At 37.1% G+C, this 21690-nt stretch overlaps 1 protein-coding gene across 2 annotated transcripts in view; it reads left to right on the plus strand.

Annotated features, from left to right (window-relative positions):
• Window positions 1–20015, plus strand: part of LOC124791229 — a 64916-nt gene extending 44901 nt beyond the window's left edge. The window contains exons 3-5 of one of the 2 annotated variants that reach the window (XM_047257844.1): window positions 3580–3738; window positions 17238–17503; window positions 18738–20015. In XM_047257844.1, coding sequence (XP_047113800.1) covers window positions 3580–3738; window positions 17238–17501 — 423 coding nt within the window. In that variant the 3' untranslated portion in view covers window positions 17502–17503; window positions 18738–20015. The remainder of the gene's footprint in view (window positions 1–3579; window positions 3739–17237; window positions 17504–18737) is intronic. The other variant, XM_047257843.1, reaches the window with a different exon arrangement.
• The last annotated feature ends 1675 nt before the right edge of the window (window positions 20016–21690 follow it).

Here is a 21690-nt window from a genome sequence, read left to right on the forward strand (position 1 = left end):
GCAGTAATGGAAATTCCTGGATGGAACAACATGTAACATAATGGAAACGCAGCCACTTGCCTACAGTGGACTGGTGGGTGTGGCATAGAAATGCATAGTAGAAAACAATTCACACTAGCTTCACATGCACATACAACAACTGACACCAAAACCTATACTCTTGTGGCTACAGTTACATCTTTCTATGCTCTGCAGTCCAAGTGGTTATATTTAACATTCTTCAAAAATTGCTGTTGACCACATTGTTGTACATATTTTATAATTAATGGTCCAAAATAATGTGATCATGGGTGGTTAGCATACAGTAACAAAACACCCTCTACAGAAATTCATTTAGGATACCATAGTTACTGATCCGTACATGTACTGCAGAAAATGTGGAATTGTGTGAATAATAGATGACTGTGGCACTATAAATGTCATTGAATCTCTTAAGAAAAACAGCATTATTCAGATAATGTTGGGCACTGACTGGATTGCAATATGATGTATAAACTGGTACACTGGGAGAAATTAGAGTGAAAATACACAAACAAGATTCAGGTCAGAAAACACCTATAAGCAATATTTGTCCCACAAGCTTATAATAAAACCTGACAGTAACATGAGAATGGGTAATTTTCAGGAACCGGGAGATTCACTGAGTAGGAAAAAATAAGATTAAACACAAGGAGAAGGGGTGTGTGCAATTTTCAATAATTGCTTGTTGATATGCTAACGACTAGAAAGATGTCACATATTACATTTGAAGGCATGAAATGAAATGGTAATGAAATATTGGAAAGATGGTAAACTCATGAGGTGGAAAAAACAAGTTGGCTGAATGTAGAACAACAGTTGAGTACGGGAGGTAGGTTTGTGCAGCAAGGACAAATTAAGAGAGATACTTTTTTGGGGGGGGGGGGGGGGTGAAAGCTGATGTTTTGCGTGGGAGGGGGGTGGCAGCAAGTGCATTCTTTGTGATATTGTTCCATTTGCACTACCAGAATGTCAAGGCTGGAGGGAAAACATGGAAAAAGGGGGATGGAGGGGAAGACGCCACATTTTGTGTTGTTCAACAATATTTAAATTTTAGTATCTCTAATGGGTATAGAGTCTTTTGAAGGATCATGCCAACTTTGTGCAGTCACTGTTGACACTGCCATGTTGCATAGTCTGATTTGTCAATAACTGAACATTTACTCCAACAGTGCATACGACTATTAAAAACTTTGGTGTGTGTTCCTCAGACGTCTCTCCAACAACAAAGCATGAGTGGAGATAACCAGGAAATGAAATCCCAGGCAATGCAGCTATGTCATTATTTCTTGGCATCACAAACTTATATAGTATCTTAATTGCAAATTTTTCCTTGTTCAGCATCTTTTGTGTTAAGTGTTGGTTTGAGCAATAAAATGTAGGGCATCAGACTCAGTTAACAGTAACAATAATGTGGAAATACGTAGAGGCATTGAGTTACAGGAAGGCACAATGACAAGGAGTCCGCAGCTCGTGGTCTGGTGGCTAGCGTTGCTACCTCTGAATCACAGGGTTCTGGGTTAGATTCCCAGCTGAGTTGAGATTTTTCTCTGCCCGGGGATCGGGTGTTTGTGTTGTCCTCCTCATTTCATTGTCACTTGTGAAAGTGACTATATTGGTCTGTGTAAAGATTGGGACTTTGTACAGATGCTGATGACCTCGCAATTGAGTGCCCCACAAAATCATCATCATCACCTGACAGTGGCAATGGTAGACACAGCTACTTTTTGAACAGTCTTTCTTTTGCAGTAGAAAAGACACATGCACGCAAGGGCGAGATTGGGGGGGGGGGGGGCTTTCGGGGGGTGCAAGAACCTAGACTAGACTAAAGCACTTGGAGACATGGCCATGTGTTGGAGTTGTCTACTGCAGGACGAGCACTTTGTCCAAAAGCTTTAATATTGTAACTGTATTTTTCATTGTGCTTGTCTACGACTCAGCATGTCTTTTATATGGTGAGTAGCAACCCTGTCTGTATTTTTGTTGCTCCATCCTACACTTCATTGTACACTTCTAAGTAAGGGTGTTGTACCTGAAACTCCTCTGTTGGAGTCTAGGTAGTGAACACACACAAGACCTCTTGGAACACCTTAAGGAAAGAATTAGATCGGATGTTAAAATAATGGAATTATATACTTGGCAAGGAACTGGAAAACATATAATCAAAATGACATTTCTTATTTGGAAGTTTATTTTCTAATGGCAAGTTTGATTTAGGGGAATATTGTGGTATTTTGAAATATTGTAGAGGATGGGTCCAATCAATTAGTATTTCCTTTGGACCTTGTAAAACATTAACTGCTGTCAGTTGCGCAGTTTGCTAAGTTAAAGCATTCTGTCAGTTTTATGCATTGTGTTAAAGGTGATGTTTACCATGTATGTTGCAAGCTTGGTCATTTACGATTTTTGATTGAATCTAATTCAGAGATTATATTAGATACCAACTCGGTGATTCTTTGTAGCTCATCGGTTTACTTCATTTTACTGTACAGTTGTTGATCAATAGCTGCAGTATTTCTTAGACATTTGTTTTTAAAGTGCCTGATTGCAAATATGTAATACATGGTAACACCTTTCTTTTTCTCTCCCTCCCTTCCTCGTCAGACATTTTAGCTACTGCAGATCATTAAATAACATAATGAATTACAAGGACCAGTCAGATTAAAATGAGACAGATGGAAAAAGTTAGTAAACTGATAGTTATTTGAAAAGTAACCAATCACCATAACTGTCCCACTGTGAGACAAGATGGTGAATGCCTTCATGGGAGAATGTTTGTTGTTGTCTACAGAACCACATTCATACCCAGGTTTGCACCTCCTTGTCTGAAGCAAACTGATGTGCACAAATGTCTTTGCTCCAAAAATACGGAAATCACGTGGGGAGAGATCAGGACTGTATGGACAATGTGTAAGGGTTTCCCATTGACACATCTGCAGTGTAGTCGAAACAGGCTCGCCAGCTCTGGGGAAACTCGTAGTGACATTTTTCTTTGACTACAAGGGTCTGCTGCTCATTGACTTTCTGGAACATGGTACCACAATTAATGCACAGTGGTATGTGGACAATTTGCCTAAATTGAAGTGTGCCCTAAACCCAAACACACAGGAAAGTTGGCAGATGGCATAATTCTGTCGCAGGGCAGGCCTGCTGCAGTTTTTCAGACTAAACTGCAGAAGTTGTGGTGGAAAGCCCTGACACACCCTCAATGCAACCTATTCTGTCCCCATATGGTTTCAATATTTTGGAGCCCTGAAGAAATGCACTCATTGCCATCAATTCGCAGAGGTGCACACATGGGTAAAATTGTGGTTCTGTAGGCAACTGCAAACATTTTTCCATGTGGCATTGATTGTTTTGTCCCACAGTAGGATAAATGTATTAACAATTATAGCAATTACTTTTGAAACAATAAAATTTTCTTTCTTTTCCATCTCTCTCATTTCCTTGTGATTGCCCCTTGTACATTTCTGGTTAGTTTGTTGAGTGTCTTAGTTGTTAATAACATTTGAAATTTGTTGGCAGAACTGTAATGTAATGTAGTGTGTTTATTCACCACAGTACAGTCCTTATGTAAAGGCACAGCAACACAGTAGAAGATACTTAAGGCGTGGAGCCTGCTCCGAGCTGCAGAATCTCTGTATGCCATCACCTCGTAAAAAAGAGCCAGTTAGTCCACCTGTCAGTCCGAGCAAAGTGCGTTTTCACCTTTTTTATAAGGTTAGTATTGTATTCATGCTGTAACATTCAGTGAGTGTATGTGTTTTTGATACCTATTTGGAACATGAAAATGTAATGTGGCTACATAATTCAAGTTTCTTGAAACAATATTGAAAAAGTTGCCTGTGATAACTAGGTCAACTGGTAATTAATAAAACTAAAAAAATGTTCTGCAGTATAATAAAATTTCTCTTTATTGTTTGCGGAAATGGGACAAACAATTTGAGGCAGAGGTGGGTGATGAATGTGTTGACTGTAAACCGTAGAAGTTGCAATATTCCTTCCTAGACTAGATTCATTCATGCTTCAACCCGAATGAGCAAACACAATTGGAATATCTGTCTTCCCAAACAGCAGTAACCATAAAGTTTAACAATAATCACCGTAGATTTATTTGTGATTAATTATAATTCCAGCCTTGCATTGAGTAATTACAAATGGGAAGAAATAATTACAAATTATAAAATATTTACTTGCCTTTTTTCCCTTTCATCTTGATGTCTACAGGGCAGATTTGTTTTTGTAATGATTGAAACACTTGCTGCCAGTCAATTTTTGTGACATTTCTCACAGCACTGTGCATTATGTCTACACATCAGAAAAATATTAGATAGATTCAACGCAACATATTACAAAACTGAGAGTGATATGTTGACATAGATAGATTTCAATTGAACAGAACTTGGAAGTTACTGAACATAAGACTGCAGATGGTGTCGAGACCTTCTCGAAAAATAAACTTTTTTTTTTTTACAATATTCTTATTGGGACATGAATCTTGACAAAAGTAAATAGGTTTGCAAGCTACTACAATGTATTTTAATTTTATAAAAAGAATTTTTGTTTTTAAATTATTTTCACATTTATAATGGATTGTTTCAGAAATTCGCGCTTTCTATTGCGCATAATTTTATAAACAAAATATCATTGGGGAAAAAACTGTCTTAACTCCAGTAAAAAAAGTTTCAAATTGGGTATATTAATTTTAATAAAATTATCCTGTATCTGTGTACAAATTTTATGCATTAATAGTCTTTACACAGCAAGTTCATAATTTCATTTTAAAGAAAATATTTTTAGCGAAACTTGATGCATTTTTACATTCAAAATATTTATGACTAAATACACAATAAGTTTCAATTCGAAAAAGTCTAACTAAAATTTTAATAACTTCTCAAATTTGTATATCACTCATTATGTATTAATAGACTGAATAAGAGAAAATAGTTTGAAAGAAAAACATTGAACCATGTATTTTTTAAAGTGCCTCCTCTATTACAAAATAAATAGGATGATGATCATTTATTGCTATACACTATCTGATCAAAAGTACCTGGACACCCGTATTTAAAGTGAAATTGATCACTGGAGGTCATGAGAAGCAGACCTGTCAGTGTAAAAGGAGGTGAGGAGAAGTATTGTGTTGTTAGCTGAGAAGCAATGACAGCAGGACAGGCCAGTCAAGAGAGCTCAGTGACTTCAAACATGGGCTAATTATTGGATATTACCTGAGTAACAAATTTAACAAGAACACTTAAACATTTCTAAAACTGCGAAAATTGACTGTTCACGTTATTGTGAAGGTAAAGGATCAACCACAGATAGATTAAGACCAGGCAGACCTTCTGTAAAGGGGGGGGGGGGGTTAAAATAGTGTATGACTTTGGTGGAAGGAATCACTCAGGAGTTCCAAAGTGCTACCACCAGTCCAGCACACACTGGATATGTGTAGGTAGTTAAAAAGAATGGGGCACAGTGGTTGAGCAACATCTCGTTGAGGTAAATGCTAAGCGATGCTTCAGGGGGTGTAAAGAATGATGGGTAGTGGATGTCTGAAAAAGAATGCTGTGGAGTAATGAATCGTACTATACCCTATTACAATCCTATGGAAAGGTGCAGGTTTTGTGAATGCCTAGAGAATGTACTCTGCTGTTGGTTTTGCAAATGATGACCATTAAAAGATGAGGTGGTTGTACAGTGTGAGGGCGTTTTGGATGAGTTACAATGTCTATTTTACTCCATACCTCAGTATCTTGCTTTATTATCTACTGTGCTTTTGGCTCAGAAAGAATGGAGTGCTATTCCTCCATACATTGACACCTCACTTTAAAGTATTCTTAGTAAATTTCTAGCCGTCACAAAGGTGGATGGTTGACACACCCCATAATAATTGTATTAATGTCACCTAATAGGTGTATGGATACTTCTGATAAAACAGTGCATGTTAAACATACAAAACATATTTAATACATTGTACTCAACAATAACTGAAAAGAAATGCTTCTGTTGATTGTAACAAGTGCTTAATGAAATAATTACTTCCATGTGAGTGTCTGTATCACATTGTGTATGTAAAAGTTTTTATTCTGAAATGTAACAAAAGTTTGGGCAACTACATCAGTATGTTTAAAGATATTCATGTGATCATGTAATTGTACAGCATTTGACCACAACGAAGAATTGTCTATAATGATTATATACTCTTGTAACATTTCAGTACTAAGCTGTAATGGTTCTTTTAAGTGGGAATTAATGGAGTTTAGTGGCAGCAGGAGCAGGACTTCTGGTCAGGTGAATTGAGGGTTATAAATACGAAATCAAATAACGGTAATGCAGGAATAGGTTTAATAATGAATAAGAAAATAGGAATGTGTGCAATCGGCTGTGAACAACATAGTGAATGGTTTATTGTAGCAAAGATAGATACAAAACCCACACCTACAGTCTGTCGGTAAACTGAAGAGCGAGCGAGCGAGTCCCCACTCTGCCAACCAAGCTACGTCACAAGGCGCTTCTACAGGCCGTTTCACAACGTTGTGCCGGCTCTGCCACGGCGCGCGCTTTAAATCTGTGGTGACGCTGTGTACAGATACGTCTCTGCTGCGTTTATTTTTAGACAAATGCATTAAGACCATAAAGAATACAAAAAACGATATGTTCTTCCGAAACACAACATTATAGAGTAAATAATATTAACATAAGAACGGAAATCAGGATTCTACTACAAACAGAACCGAATGCCTGTTCATGCAAATGTATGTTCCTCCATTGCTATTCGTAATACGAACACCATGTGATGCAATCAATCTGTAGAATTTAAGGCTTGTTCTTACTTTCTGTTTCTACTGAAAGGTAGAAGTTTTCTTTGAAGGACTGTATTGAAACTTAACAATTCTTGCAACACGGAGAGTGTTTAAAAATTAAGCAGAAATTTATAATTTTGTGTGTTGTAGTAGTCAGATTTGCTCTACTTTTTGTCACTGTCTTCGTAAACATGTCTCAAACGTATGTGTACAATGTTATGCATATTGGGTATTCACTCTGTTGTGAGCTGTCAAAAAGGTTACATGTGTTTTGCTAGCATCAACGATTATTTGTTTTCTATAAAAATAGATGAGAGAATCTGTATTAAATTTTGTTGTAAAGAATGGAATAAAGTGTGTGAAATTTTTAGAATTGTTAAATATTCCTTTTGGTGAGCCTGTTATGAAAAACAAAGAGCATACAAGTGGTATAAACATTTCAAAGCAGGTCTTAAAGGGCAGCGGTTCTACAAGGATGGATGAGATTAAAAATGCACAGTTAAAAGACCTGTAAACTATCCCGAAGAAACAGTTCCTAAAGTGTTTCGGGGACTGGGAAATGCACTGGCATAAGTGTATAGTATGTAATGTGGATTATTTTGAAAAGTGTAACATTGCTGTAGATTAACAAATAAAGTTCTTAACAAAAAATAAAAATTAATGTGTAAACGCACCTCGTATGTCAAGCTTTCTGCTTATAAGTCCAGAATCGGGTTACGTGTTTCGAAAGAAATTTCAGCAGTGTTTATAATAGCTATTGCGCACATGTTTTAAGCAGTATGTCATAGAATCAGGTGAATAGTGGCAGAGATAGAGATTTAGTGTCCCATAAGTATCAAAGGTTTTACGTGATCTTGAAACTGTCTATAACAATGGGTTTCCTTCCAAAATTATTAGATCTCCTTCGTGACGATACCAGTAAACCATGCGGCTTATTTTCACGTTCCTTCATTATGCGTCCTACTGGACAAGGCCGACGTTTTCATAAATTGCAACCTTTTGATTGGGATTGGTAATATTAGCCCACAGTTCTTTTTGTGTCGCCTCTTTAACATACACTGTAATAACCTTAGAGACGATCGAAAGCTCGTTGCTCCGCAAATACCTCCTCTTCTTCGTATTCTGCACATTTTCTTGCAATGCTAGATGATTATCCATCACTTCCAAATATCGAAGTATATCAGTAAGTATACAAAGTTAACTGACACTGGCAACTGATACCACGAACAGAAACGACGTATATCACTGCACTCGGATATACACCGCTAGACAGGTAACGGGCAACAGATTTAGGGTGCCCCTGTAGTCCGGTGGCAGCGTTCTTCCGGGAAAGGTTCCTTTCCCACCAAAAGCACTGCTTGCTCATGTGTTTACAGACTATACCACAATAGTAAATTTATATGCCAACTAGCTTTGCAGATGAAGAGACTGAAGAAATGTATGATGCGATAAAAGGAATTATTCACATAATTAATGGAGAAGAAAATTTAATAGTCAGGGGGAACTGCAATTCAATAGTAGGAAAAGGAAGAGAAGGAAAAGTAGTAGGTGAATATGGACTGGTGATAAGGAATGAAAGAGGAAGCCACTCAGAATTTTGCACAGAGCAGGGTTTAATCATGACTAACACTTGGTTTAACTCCTGAAAGAAAGTTGTGTATGTGGAAGTGACCTGGAGACAGTGGAAAGTTTCTGACTGATTATATAATGGTAAAACAGAGATTTCAGAATAAAATTTTAAATTGAAAGACATTTCCAGTGGCAGATTTTGATTCTGATTAAAAATACAGAAACTGCAAAAAGGGTAGGAAATTAAGGAGATGGGACTTGGATAAGTTGAAAGAACAAGAGTGGAAGACTCTTCAAGAGATTAAGTACGAAGGCAGCATAGGATCAAACAGGTAAAAAGACAAAGCCTAGTGAAATTCTTGGATAACACAGGTGATATTAAATTTATTTGATGAAAGGAGAAAAATAAAAATGTAGTAAATGAAGCAAGTGGAAAGGAAAATAAAGTCAAAAAAATTATATTGGCAGGAAGTGGAAAATGGCTAAGCAGGAATGGCTAGAGGACAAATCTAAGGATTTAGAGGACAGATAAATACTCCAGAATGAAATTTTCGTTTTGCAGTGGAATTTGCGCTGTTATGAAACTTCCTGGCACATTTAAAATTGTGTGCCAGATCAAGACACGAACTAGGATCCTTGCCTTTCACAGGCAAGGGCTCTACCAACTGAGCCACCCAAACATGTCTCACAACCCAATCCCAAACCTTTAATTCTGCTAGACTTCCCAGAAGCTCTCCTGCAAACTTTAATTAACACTGTGGGGACAGGTCATGAGTCATGCTTGGGAAGCTCAGTCAGTAGAGCACTTGCCTGCGGAAGGCAAAGCTCCCGATTTTGAGTCGGTCTGTCACTCAGTTTTAATCTGCCAGGAAGTTTCAGATTGATACTGCCTACAAGAAAATTAAATAAGCCTTTGGAGAAAAGAGAAGCAGCTATATGGATAGTAAGAGTTCATGTGGAAAATCAGTCATAAGCAAAGAAGGGAAAGCTGAAAAGCAGTGTGTCTACACAATGGATATGAACTTGCAGGCATGTTATAGAAATGGAAGAGGATGTAGATGAAGAGGAGATGGGAGATAAGATATTGTGAGAATAATTGGACAGCACACTGAAAGACCTAAGTCGAAACGAGGCCCTGGGAGTAGACAAAATTCTGCCAGACCTACTGATAGCCGTGGGAGAGCTAGCCATGACAAAACATCTTCCATTTGATATGCAATATGTGTGAGACAGGCTAAATACCCTCATATTTCATGAAGAATGTAAGAATTCCAATTCCAAAGAAAGCAGTTGCCAATAGGTTTGAATATTATTAAACTGTCAGTGTAATAAGTTGCAAAATACTAACACGAATTCCTTACAGAATGATGGAAAAAATGATTAGAAGTGGACCTGGGGTAAGATCAGTTCGGATTCCTGTGGAATGTGAGCTCACATGAGGCAGTACTTGATCCTATGACTTAGTGAGCGAAAGGCTATTTACAGTTTGTACAGAGACCAGAGAGCAGTTAATGAGTGGAGGGGTATAAAAGGGAAGAAGTGATAGAGCAGGGAGTGAGACAGGGTTGCGGCCTACCCCTGGTATTATTAAATCTGTACACTGAGTGAGCATTAAAGAAAACAAAAGGAAAAATTTGGAGATGGAAATAAAGTTCAGGGAAAAGAACTGAGGTCTGCCAATGACCTTGTAATTCTGTCAGAAAGAGCCAAGGGCTTGGAAGAGCAGCTGAAAAGAATGGACATTGTCTTGAAAGGTGGGTATAAAATGAACATCAACAAAAGCAAAACGAGGATAATGGAATGTAGTCAAATTAAATCAGGTGATGCTGTGGGAATCACTTTATGAAACAAAATACTAAAAGTAGTAAAAGTGTTTCACTGAGGGCCAAAGTAGAGAAGATATATAATGCAGACTGGCAATAGCAAGAAGTTTTTCTGAAGAATAGAAATTTAATGTTGAGTGTTAGGAAGTCTTTTCTGTAAGTATTTGTATGGAAGTGAAATATAGACGATACAAAGATTAGACAAGAAAAGAAAAGAAGCCTTTGAAATGTGGTGCTACAGAAGAATACTGGATATTAGATGGGTACTAATGCGGAGGTACTAAATAGAAATGAGGGGGGAAAAGAAATTTGTGGCACCACCTGACTAGACGAAGGGTTTGGTTGAGACATCAAAGGATAACCTATTTAGTATTGGAGGGAAGTGTGGGGAGTAAAAATTGTAGAGAGGAGATGAATACAGCAAGCACATTTAGAAGTATGTAAGTTGCAATAGTTATTCGGAGATTGAGGCTTGCACAGGAGAGCTGCATCAAACTAGTCTTCGGACGGAAGATCACAACAACAATAATCTTAATGTTACTCGTAAAGTGTCTATGAGAATGTACAAAAGAAATAGTGTTATTTGCATCAGTAGCAATTATTATTATTATCACCTTTCCTTTCTCAGACGTTATGTCTGGTTAAAAAAGGAAAATGACGCGGACCTTGATCAAGCGTGACTTCCTTTTAACTGTACGGTATATGTTATATTGCATTTAGGAACTTTCGGGTAATTGAACATGTATCAAAAATTATGGATTTCTGTAGTTGTATATATAAGTTTGGATGTAGCTGTATTGCATTGATGTACTGGTGGATATTGTGTGGTATGACTCCTGTAGTTGATAGTATAATTGGTATAATGTCATCTTTATCCTGATGCCACATGTCCTTGACTTCCTCAGCCAGTTGGATGTATTTTTCAATTTTTTCTCCTGTTTTCTTTTGTATATTTGTTGTATTGGGTATGGATATTTTGATTAGTTGTGTTAATTTCTTCTTTTTATTGGTGAGTATGATGTCAGGTTTGTTATGTGGTGTTGTTTTATCTGTTATAATGGTTCAGTTCCAGTATAATTTGTATTCATCGTTTTCTAGTACATTTTGTGGTGCATACTTGTATGTGGGAATGTGTTGGTTTATTAGTTTATGTTGTAAGGCAAGCTGTTGATGTATTATTTTTGCTACATTGTCATGTCTTCTGGGGTATTCTGTATTTGCTAGTATTGTACATCCGCTTGTGATGTGATCTACTGTTTCTATTTGTTGTTTGCAAAGTCTGCATTTATCTGTTGTGGTATTGGGATCTTTAATAATATGCTTGCTGTAATATCTGGTGTTTATTGTGTGATCCTGTATTGCAATCATGAATCCTTCCGTCACACTGTATATATTGCCTTTTCTTAGCCATGTGTTGGATGCGTCTTGATCGATGTGTGGCTGTGTTAGATGATACGGGTGCTTGCCATGTAGTGTTTTCTTTTTCCAATTTACTTTCTTCGTATCTGTTGATGTTATGTGATCTAAAGGGTTGTAGAAGTGGATATGAAATTGCAGTGGTGTAGCCGATGTATTTATATGAGTGATAGCTTTGTGTATTTTGCTAGTTTCTGCTCGTTCTAGAAAGGATTTTCTTAAATTGTCTACCTGTCCATAATGTAGGTTTTTTATATCGATAAATCCCCTTCCTCCTTCCTTTCTGCTTTATGTGAGTCTTTCTGTTGCTGAATGTATGTGATGTATTCTATATTTGTGGCATTGTGATCGTGTAAGTGTATAGAGTGCTTCTAGGTCTGTGTTACTCCATTTCACTACTCCAAATGAGTAGGTCAATATCGGTATAGCATAAGTATTTATAGCTTTTGTCTTGTTTCTTGCTGTCAATTGTTTTCAGTATTTTTTGTTAGTCTTTGTCTATATTTTTCTTTTAGTTCTTCTTTAATATTTGTATTATCTATTCCTATTTTTTTCTGTATCCTAGATATTTATAGGCATCTGTTTTTTCCATCGCTTCTATGCAGTCGCTGTGGTTATCCAATATGTAATCTTCTTGTTTAGTGTGTTTTCCCTTGACAATGCTATTTTTCTTACATTTGTCTGTTCCAAAAGCCGTATTTATATCATTGCTGAATACTTCTGTTATCTTTAGTAATTGGTTGAGTTGCTGATTTGTTGCTGCCAGTAGTTTTAGATCATCCATGTATAGCAAATGTGTGATTTTGTGTGGGTATGTTCCAGTAATATTGTATCCATAATTTTAATATAATAGAGGGAAACATTCCACGTGGGAAAAAATTATCAAAAAACAAAGATGATGTGACTTGCCAAACGAAAGCGCTGGCAGGTCGAAAGACACACAAACATACACACAAAATTCAAGCTTTTGTAACAAACTGTTGCCTCATCAGGAAAGAGGGAAGGAGAGGGAAAGACGAAAGGATGTGAGTTTTAAGGGAGAGAGTAAGGAGTCATTCCAATCCCGGGAGCGGAAAGACTTACCTTAGGGGGGGAAAAAGGACAGGTATACACTCTCTCTCTCTCGCTCGCTCTCGCGCGCGCTCGCGCGCGCGCGCTCGCGCGCGCGCGCGCACACACACACGCACACACACGCACACACACGCACACACACGCACACGCACGCACACGCACACACACGCACGCACACGCACGCACACGCACACGCACGCACACGCACACGCACACGCACACGCACGCACGCACACGCACACGCACACGCACGCACACGCACGCACACGCGCACACACACACGCGCACACACACGCGCACACACGCGCACGCACGCGCACACACGCGCACACACGCGCACGCACACGCACACGCACACGCACACGCACACGCACACGCACACGCACACACACACAGACACAAGCAGACATATTTAAAGACAAAGAGTTTGGGCAGAGATCTCTGCAAAATTATCACTTCAGGCATTTGTGGTATCATCTTGTATGTGTCTGTTTCTGCTTGTATCCACCGTGCATGCCTGTTATGTTGTACCGGGTTTGACCATATGTTGCTCCAGAAGTGTTCCATGTCTGTTATGTTTGGTGGATTGTCTATTTTAATGTGTGTGTTATCTATTGTCTGGTAAAATTTCTTTTGGTTTGTGTTGAATGTTTGGTTTTGTTTCCTTCTATTTTCACTTTTTTTGTATCTTCTAAGTCGTTTGGCCAATGCTTGTAATTTCTGCTTCTTTTCATCTAATTGCTCTATCGCTTCTTGTTGTGAGATTTTACCTACCTTTTTTTTTTTTTTTTTTTTTTTTTTTTTTCCCCCCCCCCCTCCCTCTCTCTCTCTCTCTCTCTCTCTCTCTCTCTCTCTCTCTCTCTCTCTCTCTGACCTTTCATTTCCTATAAATTGTGTTAGCTGTCAGATGTCTTTTCTCAGTTTTTCTATTCTGGTCTGTAGCCTGTGTTGCCATGCTGGTTTTGCGGGTTTCTCCTGTGTGTTGGTTGGTTCTGATCTCTGCCTAGTGTGTATATTTAGTGTAGTTAGTGCTCCTATATAAACCAGTAGTTGTAACTCTTCCATAGTTGTGTTTTCATTTATTTCGTTGTGTATGATTGTGTTGATAGTTTTTATTGTTGTTTCGACTTGTGGGTTATTTGGCGGTCTATGCAAGAATGTTCTAATGTCTGTATTTGTGTCTTTGTATTCTATATATGTCAGCTGAAATTTTTCTTCTATATCTAACATGTGTGTCACTTCGTGTTCTATTTGTGCTTGTTCTGGTGGCTGTCTTAAGATTTCGTTTTCCTCTGTTTAATTGATGCATGGTGTTCTTTGTTTGTTTGTGCTGGGATGTTTGAGTCCATTACTGTATTTTCTTCTTCTTCTGATTGCACATTATTTTGTTCCAGTATTTGTTGTACTTGTTGTTTGATGTTTTCTAATTCTGACTGGGGTATCCTGTTATTTTTTATTATTACACAGATCTGATCAGCTAGTCGTCGTTCTGTTAAAAATTTTAATTCTGGGTATCTGATAATAAATGTTGTGCATACTTGTGATCTGTATCAAGTTGTGTTGGTTACTAGGTTTGTTGCTTGGTAATAACAGAACATGAGGTGTCGATTAACTTCATCTGACCATCTCATCCTCTGTCTTTGTTTTCCCTCTAGGATGGTTGCAGGAAGCATATCCTGCAAAACACCTCTATTTGGATTTAAATCATTTTCCAGTTGGCTAGCAGTGTCGTTACCATTGTGGGCGGGCATAGGGTTCAAACGTCTCCCCAACCATGATGGTGCTTGTCCGAGGCTTCTTTAGTTCTGTCCTGAACCAACTAATCACACTAAAAGGGGGGTTAGCCCTATTAGTGGTTTGTTCTTTTCGTCGCCTTTTACGACTGGCAGAACATACCGGAGGCCTATTCTTTTCCCGGGCCTCCACGCGGATTATTATTATTATTATTATTATTATTATTATTATTATTACTGCTTGCAATTTCAAAATGAGATAATGTTTACATGTGAAACAATAGCCAACAGCAATGCTTATATTAAACATTACTAATTGTAACTATAGTCTTTACCCTGGGTAGCCAAATATGTATCACAGAATACTGATCCAGAAGCAGTATTGTATCGTACAATATTTGCTGAGTATTGTACACTTCATAATTGAAATTTAGCCTATCTCTGATGCTTTACAATGTGAAGTGGGCAGTTTAGTATTCCTCTCATGCTGTTAATAAAATGCACTTGCATTTTATAGCAGGTTTCAAATTTCATTTAGCAAACAAAATGTTGTTTTAAACTTGCATTGTTTAGTTTATACAATTTACGAAGTCGTTCTTCAATTCTGTTCTAGTACACCGTACTTCCAAGTTCTTTTATTTCTCTGGGTTCTGTTTTTATTTTGATGTTGAACTTGACAGGCCTTAATTACATAATGTGTAAGTCTCTAAAAGAATTTAATTTTGTTGTAACAGTGGCTGAATCGAATATTTCAGATATAATTAACTGTTCACAAAAGTGCAGTTCCAAGTTCATGTTCCAAAAAGATGGTTTACCTTTATAATCTGTTTCACCAGATACAGGGCGAGTAAAGAGGAAAGTTTCTTGGTTGCAGTGGTAATAGTATTAGTGATTCTAAATAAAAACCTCATATCCATAAGCCATACTCTGAATTGTTTCCAAGATAAAATAATTTAATGTAAATTATTTATTTCCTGTTGTCATTGTTTACAGTGTACATTGGTGGTGTAGGACCTCTTCTCTTTTCTCTCTCTCTCTCTCTCTCTCTCTCTCTCTCTCTCTCTCTCTCTCTCTCTCTCTCTCTCTCTCGTGTGTGTGTGTGTGTGTGTGTGTGTGTGTGTGTGGTGTAGGAAATTTAATGTAGTTAATTTTGTGCTGCTACAAGTTTTCACTAGAGGCTGCAGAAAGGGAAAAAGTGTACCAAAGGGATGTGTTCTATCTCAGAAACCATTCGGAATAGGGCATATATCCATATGAAGCTTTTTGTTTAGACTCATTATCACCCTCAAAGCATGTAACTTTCCTCCAGGCTCATCGTGTACAATTTATGAGATCTTGAAGAATATGTTTGGTTTATGAAAAAAACAATCCATTTTAGTTAATGTGATGGTTTCATATTTTTGCCAAACCAAGAATCAACCTTTGATTTTTGTTTGATGTCTAGCCTTACTGCTGGTCACCTACAGTTAGTATATGATGCATGTATAATACTGTGATCTCCTAGTTAATTCTAAAAAAACACTGTTTTCTCAGTAAGGGCACTGCAAAAAGAAGCTAAGAGGTTTTGTGATTGTGACTTAATTGAAGTGGTGATGTCGTGGAGCATCACCAACAGGAATGATAGATAAACCAAGTTTTCTAATTAAATGTAATGTGCAATAAAAAAGTTTACAAATAGTAGTTTGCTTATGCTAAGTTTATTTCCGGAACATTTGAGCTTTGTCTGGAGAGCTGGTTATGTTCAGAGCTAAGCTTTCTTCAACCCATTAACATTAATTTTTTCAAATTATGCTCCAAATTATTTTTTAATTATTGAATGACATTACATACAAATGTATAGAGATAGCTTTTAAAGCTCAAAACAATGAACTGCAAATTTTTGCATATTGGCTTTAATAAAATCCCTAGTATACTTGTGCGTATAGCTTGGTCTAAAATATCCTGAAACTTGAAGTCATCTTTTAGTATCTGTGCAGCTATGAAATCTGACCACATATTTCACAATGGCTTCTTGTGAACATAAATCTTAGAGCAGCTGCCTGGAGCACAGTGGATGTTTTTATCTCGTACCAGTAGTGAGCACTTGTCACACAATTGATCAACTGTTGTCACTTCATCATTAGTGAAGTAAAATCACATTCTTCTTCACTTTGAGTTGCTAATTTCAGTGTCAAACTCAGGATCACCACAGACAGCCTTGTCCATAAGGATAAACAACAAACAAGAAAGAAGCTGAAGATGTGTGTTTTGTTTTCAAGTATCCAAAGTTGCCCACAGTAAAGACGGTATCTAATGGCAACCACATCAACCAAAACACAACAGCCAGGCTACAAATGCAGGACCGAAAGCTCTCCACAGGCTGAAGACTTACTTATTCCTCCTGAGACATATATAAGCAAGGTTTTGTTTTTCCGAAGGTATATTCTTAAGTTGCCAGAGTATTTTCGGGATTTTAAGTTTCTATCAAAATATAAAATAGAAGATAACTCGGGGTTTAAAGGGGTTAATATAGATTGACAACATTCATTCCACTCTCTTGATCTCAGTACTTCTACTTCTCTAATTGTTGTTGGACTCAAGTGTGAATGTTCAATTTTCTTTATCTGCTCACTGTTTGATGTGACAAGCCCAACATTGAAGTTCTAGCTAAGCAATTGCAGATTAAAGTACCAAAACTTTTAACTTGAAACTGACAATACTGTGCTAACTTTGCACCAAATAGTAATAAATATACTAAATATGATAATGTGCCATGCAATAATTTGTATTAATCTAACATCAAAATATTTTGATTATAATTGTAGGAGGGTGGAAAGCTAAGTCAAGGAGAACACTTAATGCCCTGCCCTCGATGCTCGTTGCCATCTCACATAAGTAGCTCTGAGGGGTATGGACGCTGCTCAAGGCCTGGCTGCTTGTTTGAATTCTGCATACACTGTCACTCTGCTCCTCATATGGGTAAACCTTGTAGAGCAGTATTGCCAGTGTTGCAAAGCCACTGCAGAAGAATGAGAAACGGCATTGGTAGTGCCGCCAGTCGCAGGAATCTGCGGAAGCTGTTACTTTGAGAGTAAGTATGGAACTTATAGAGAATTAGAATATTACTTGTGGTCTTACTATAGTGATTTCAGACAGTTAAAAATGTTGTTTTGAGTTGGTCTTTGTGACATTTAAATTCACCATGCCCAGTTATTTTTAAGGAGGCTGTAGAAACTGTAATGTATCCAAATCTGTAAACACATTTTCTTCTGATGAATTTGGATTCCTAAAAGAAACAGTTGTGGAGAGCAAAATGTAAGGTAATAGGCTTGTCAGGGTTATTCAGTGCCCAGTCTCTTCTCATTAATAGTTAAGTTTTGATGTACATCACGTCATACGTGTTATTTTATATATGTTTGGTAAACATTCATACGGTCTCACTAACATTAAATAGTCCTTAGTTACTAATCCTGTGAGTAATTACTTAGTGATAGGATTACAGCCCTCACTTTTAACCATTGGAACAAAATGTTTTGACACACTTTATCTCTCTAATAAGTGCTGCTTCCCCTTGTGGAAGTAAGTCACCAATTTTTATTTGTGCTTCCTATTGATGGAAGATTAGGCTCTGAAAGGGCTTTGAAAAGTAAAATCTTCTGGATTAGGCTACCCTGGAAGTTTGCTGCTGCTGCTGCTGCTGCTACTACTACTACTACTACTACTACTACTACTACTACTACTACTACTACTACTACTTAAATTGAGTGTGTTTGGAGGGGGGGGGGGGGGGGGGCTGAAAGCAGTAAATGGGTTGTTATCCTTCTAGTCAAAGATTGCTTAAAGACACTAAGTGGAGTAATTTTATGCTGATCACACTCCAACATGGAAAAAGTGGCAATACATTATGAAGTACAAAGTAGTTTATTTTAACAGAGTTTACTGTGACACCATTTTTCGTATGTTTAAATGAAACTATCAAGCAGACTTTACAATGAAAATGATATTGCAGTTTTAACATAATTTTATATTGATCTTAGAGGCCTGGATACTGTTCATACTAGCTTAAATTTTGGAAAGGTGATTGTTTTTATGTGCGTATTTGCAGTTTTAGTTTTGCTTGAAAATGAACAATATTCAAAACTGCACTTGCACTATATAAACAATGTTGACAGTTGCATGTGATAATTGCCATGTTTAATGACTTCTAATTTTCATTGTATATTAAAAGCTTGCAATTCATTTTTCTAATACTTTCAGTGGATGTTTTAATCAGAATATTTTAATCAGAATCATTTTTCATTGAAAAAATATAACTGTTCTTGAAGGCGTTTCTTATTTGTTTCAGAGGGCTTCAAATACCTCAATCGTCTGTGATAAATGAACATTTAGTAACGGCGGAATGTAACTGCAATCTGGAATATCTTAAGTTTTTAACAGGAACGTTACAGTAAGACATAAGGTTTATTGTACTATAAATTTTATTCTGATACTTCTTCCTACTGTCTCTCTTCTGTGCTATTGCTTGTATATATTTTATGTTCTTCAGTAGCATCTGACTGTCTTGGAAAAACAATCTTGCATCACCTGTAATTTTCCTTATAGTGCTATCTCAATATGTACATATTTTTCCACATTTAGTTACTATTAAGATTAAACTAACTTGTAGTGCCAGAAATTGTTTTGTAACTATTGGAGATTGTAATAAATTAGTAGAATTATTCCTTTTAAGCATAACTCTGACTACAATGTTGTATAGTGAACCATTTCTGAAATAATAATGTACCCTGTTCATACAGTCTCATGTTAGTACAAATTTTTAATTTGTTTTGTGCTTCAGTTCTTGCCTTTTGGCTTAAATTCAGCAGTGATTTTTTACCATTGCAGTTTTATTTAATATAGTCCCTTGTTTGTGCCTCCTGCGGAGGAACTTTAAATGAGGTATGAAAATTTTATGGCACAGTTTTTATGTGGGAGGATGGACTTTGTTTTCAACATCAAAATAGCTTAGCTTCTATATGTACTATGTATCACTTGTGCTGAAAATGAAGTATTATTGTACAAAAAAATGTAAAGTTCCTTTAAAGTGAATTTTTTTTCATTGGGATATACTTCCACAACATTTTGCCTTACAAATGATCATTAGAAATTTTCAGTGTTGCTTTGGACTGTCTAAATTACAAAACTTCTAATTATGCATTAGTAAATTTCCTTAATAGTACAAACTCCTGGAAAAAATCCATCCAAGATTGTAATCTGCAGTGATACTTATGGAGTACTTCCTTTTTCCATATTTTTTTCAGTGAACCATATATGATCTCACATTCAATGTCAGTGCCTAATCTTTCATTTTGAATTTTTTTATATATTTTATTAATATTTGCTAAGAAGTATTATTTTTGAGTGTGCAAATGTGTTGACCACACCACACTGCTTAAGAAATGTGAACATTTGATGGTTAAAAATGTTCATTGTTATAATGGAAAAATGGTATTCAGAATTGCAAGTGTCGTGACTGTTAAAATTTGCTCAACTATAATGTACCTGATGTAACTTTGTTGCTGTTGCACAATTCCACATTGTAAAATAGCATTTATGTTTTTAACTAAACAAATAAAATTATGTATGAGTTACTTGATTGTCTGTATTAATAAATATTTCACTGGATGAACATTGTTCACTTTCTTGTAGTCTTTCTTTAGAGCTTGAGCACGCTGAACCAATTGGACCACATCTTCCTACTGTCAAACTGATAGTGCATTAGAATACAAAAATTTTGCTTTAAGATGCTACTCTTAATTACTGTTTTTTTTTCTGAACATAATAAGCTTGTGCAAATCCACTTTTTTCACTGCCATGTGTTGTTGATGCTGCTCCTTGCTCACTATTAGCTACCAAGCTGAGGTAACATTTTTAGCCTTAAATGTCAGCCCAATGTTCGGTACAGATTTGTTGCACAATTTTGATAATCATGGCAACAAGAGCTTTGGTTAGCTCAGTTTGAACATTTTCTGTGTCAGTCTAAGAATATGAGCCATTTTCCTGTTAAAGCTACAGAACCAATACATTCGGTACTAACAGAATTTACCAGAACAGGCTGTTGAAACCAAGTCCTGCACTATAGTTTTAACTTTTGATGATTATAACAGCTCAACTCTAGGTCAGGGGCAGTGCCAGCCAAAACATTTTTCTTCTTTGGCATACAGGTTGATAATGAATCAGTTTTGTGTAGCCAATGAAAGATGGTTTTAAGTAACCGGGGGGGGGGGGGGGGGGGGGGTGAAGACAAGCAGTGCTGTATGTCAAGGACTGAAACTGAAAAATCCCCTCTCAGGTTATTTGTGGGTTGGCATTTTGACTACTTGTCTGTAATGAAAATTGTGGTGACACACTGGTTTGTACCATAGACCAAGATCAAGGTTATGTTGAAGGGTAATAGTTAAATTGTAAGCTGACAAAGCCTACGAAACTGATATTACAGTGTTCAAGTAGCAACTGCAGTTTTCAACAAACGCAGATGTAACAGCTTGTAATTTGCACGGTCATTTTGGCTGTATATCACATGCCAAAAATATATTTTAATTATTGCAGATATTTCATAAATTTTTGTGGTTGTCTTCTCATCCCATCTGGTGTCTCCCCTGACCCGTGGTTCTGGGCAACTTTTCCTATATCTACCACTTTTCCTAGACCTACACTCCTCTTCCTTCCCCTTCAAACCTTCTGCCTGAAGGAGCCACTGGCTCCAAAAGCTTACCTAATTATAACTTTCTTTTACGTGTGTGTTCTGCTGCTGCTTGGTGAGTAGGTTTTTTATCTATCCAATTAAATTATTTATATGGATATAATAGAGGGAAACATTCCACGTGGGAAAAATATATCTAAAAACAAAGATGATGTGACTTACCAAATGAAAGCGCTGGCAGATCGATAGACACACAAACGTACACACAAAATTAAAGCTTTCAGGAAAGAGGGAAGGAGAGGGAAAGACGAAAGGATGTGGATTTTAAGGGAGAGGGTAAGGAGTCATTCCAATCCTGGGAGCGGAAAGACTTACCTCAAGGGGAAAAAAAGGACAGGTATACACTCGCGCGCGCACACACCCATATCCATCCGGAGTGTATACCTGTCCTTTTTTTCCCCTTGAGGTAAGTCTTTCCGCTCCCAGGATTGGAATGACTCCTTACCCTCTCCCTTAAAACCCACATCCTTTCGTCTTTCCCTCTCCTTCCCTCATTCCTGATGAAGCCACCGTTGGCTGCGAAAGCTTGAATTTTG

The sequence above is a fragment of the Schistocerca piceifrons genome, chromosome 1 (assembly GCF_021461385.2).
Source record: "Schistocerca piceifrons isolate TAMUIC-IGC-003096 chromosome 1, iqSchPice1.1, whole genome shotgun sequence".
NCBI lineage: Eukaryota > Metazoa > Arthropoda > Insecta > Orthoptera > Acrididae > Schistocerca > Schistocerca piceifrons.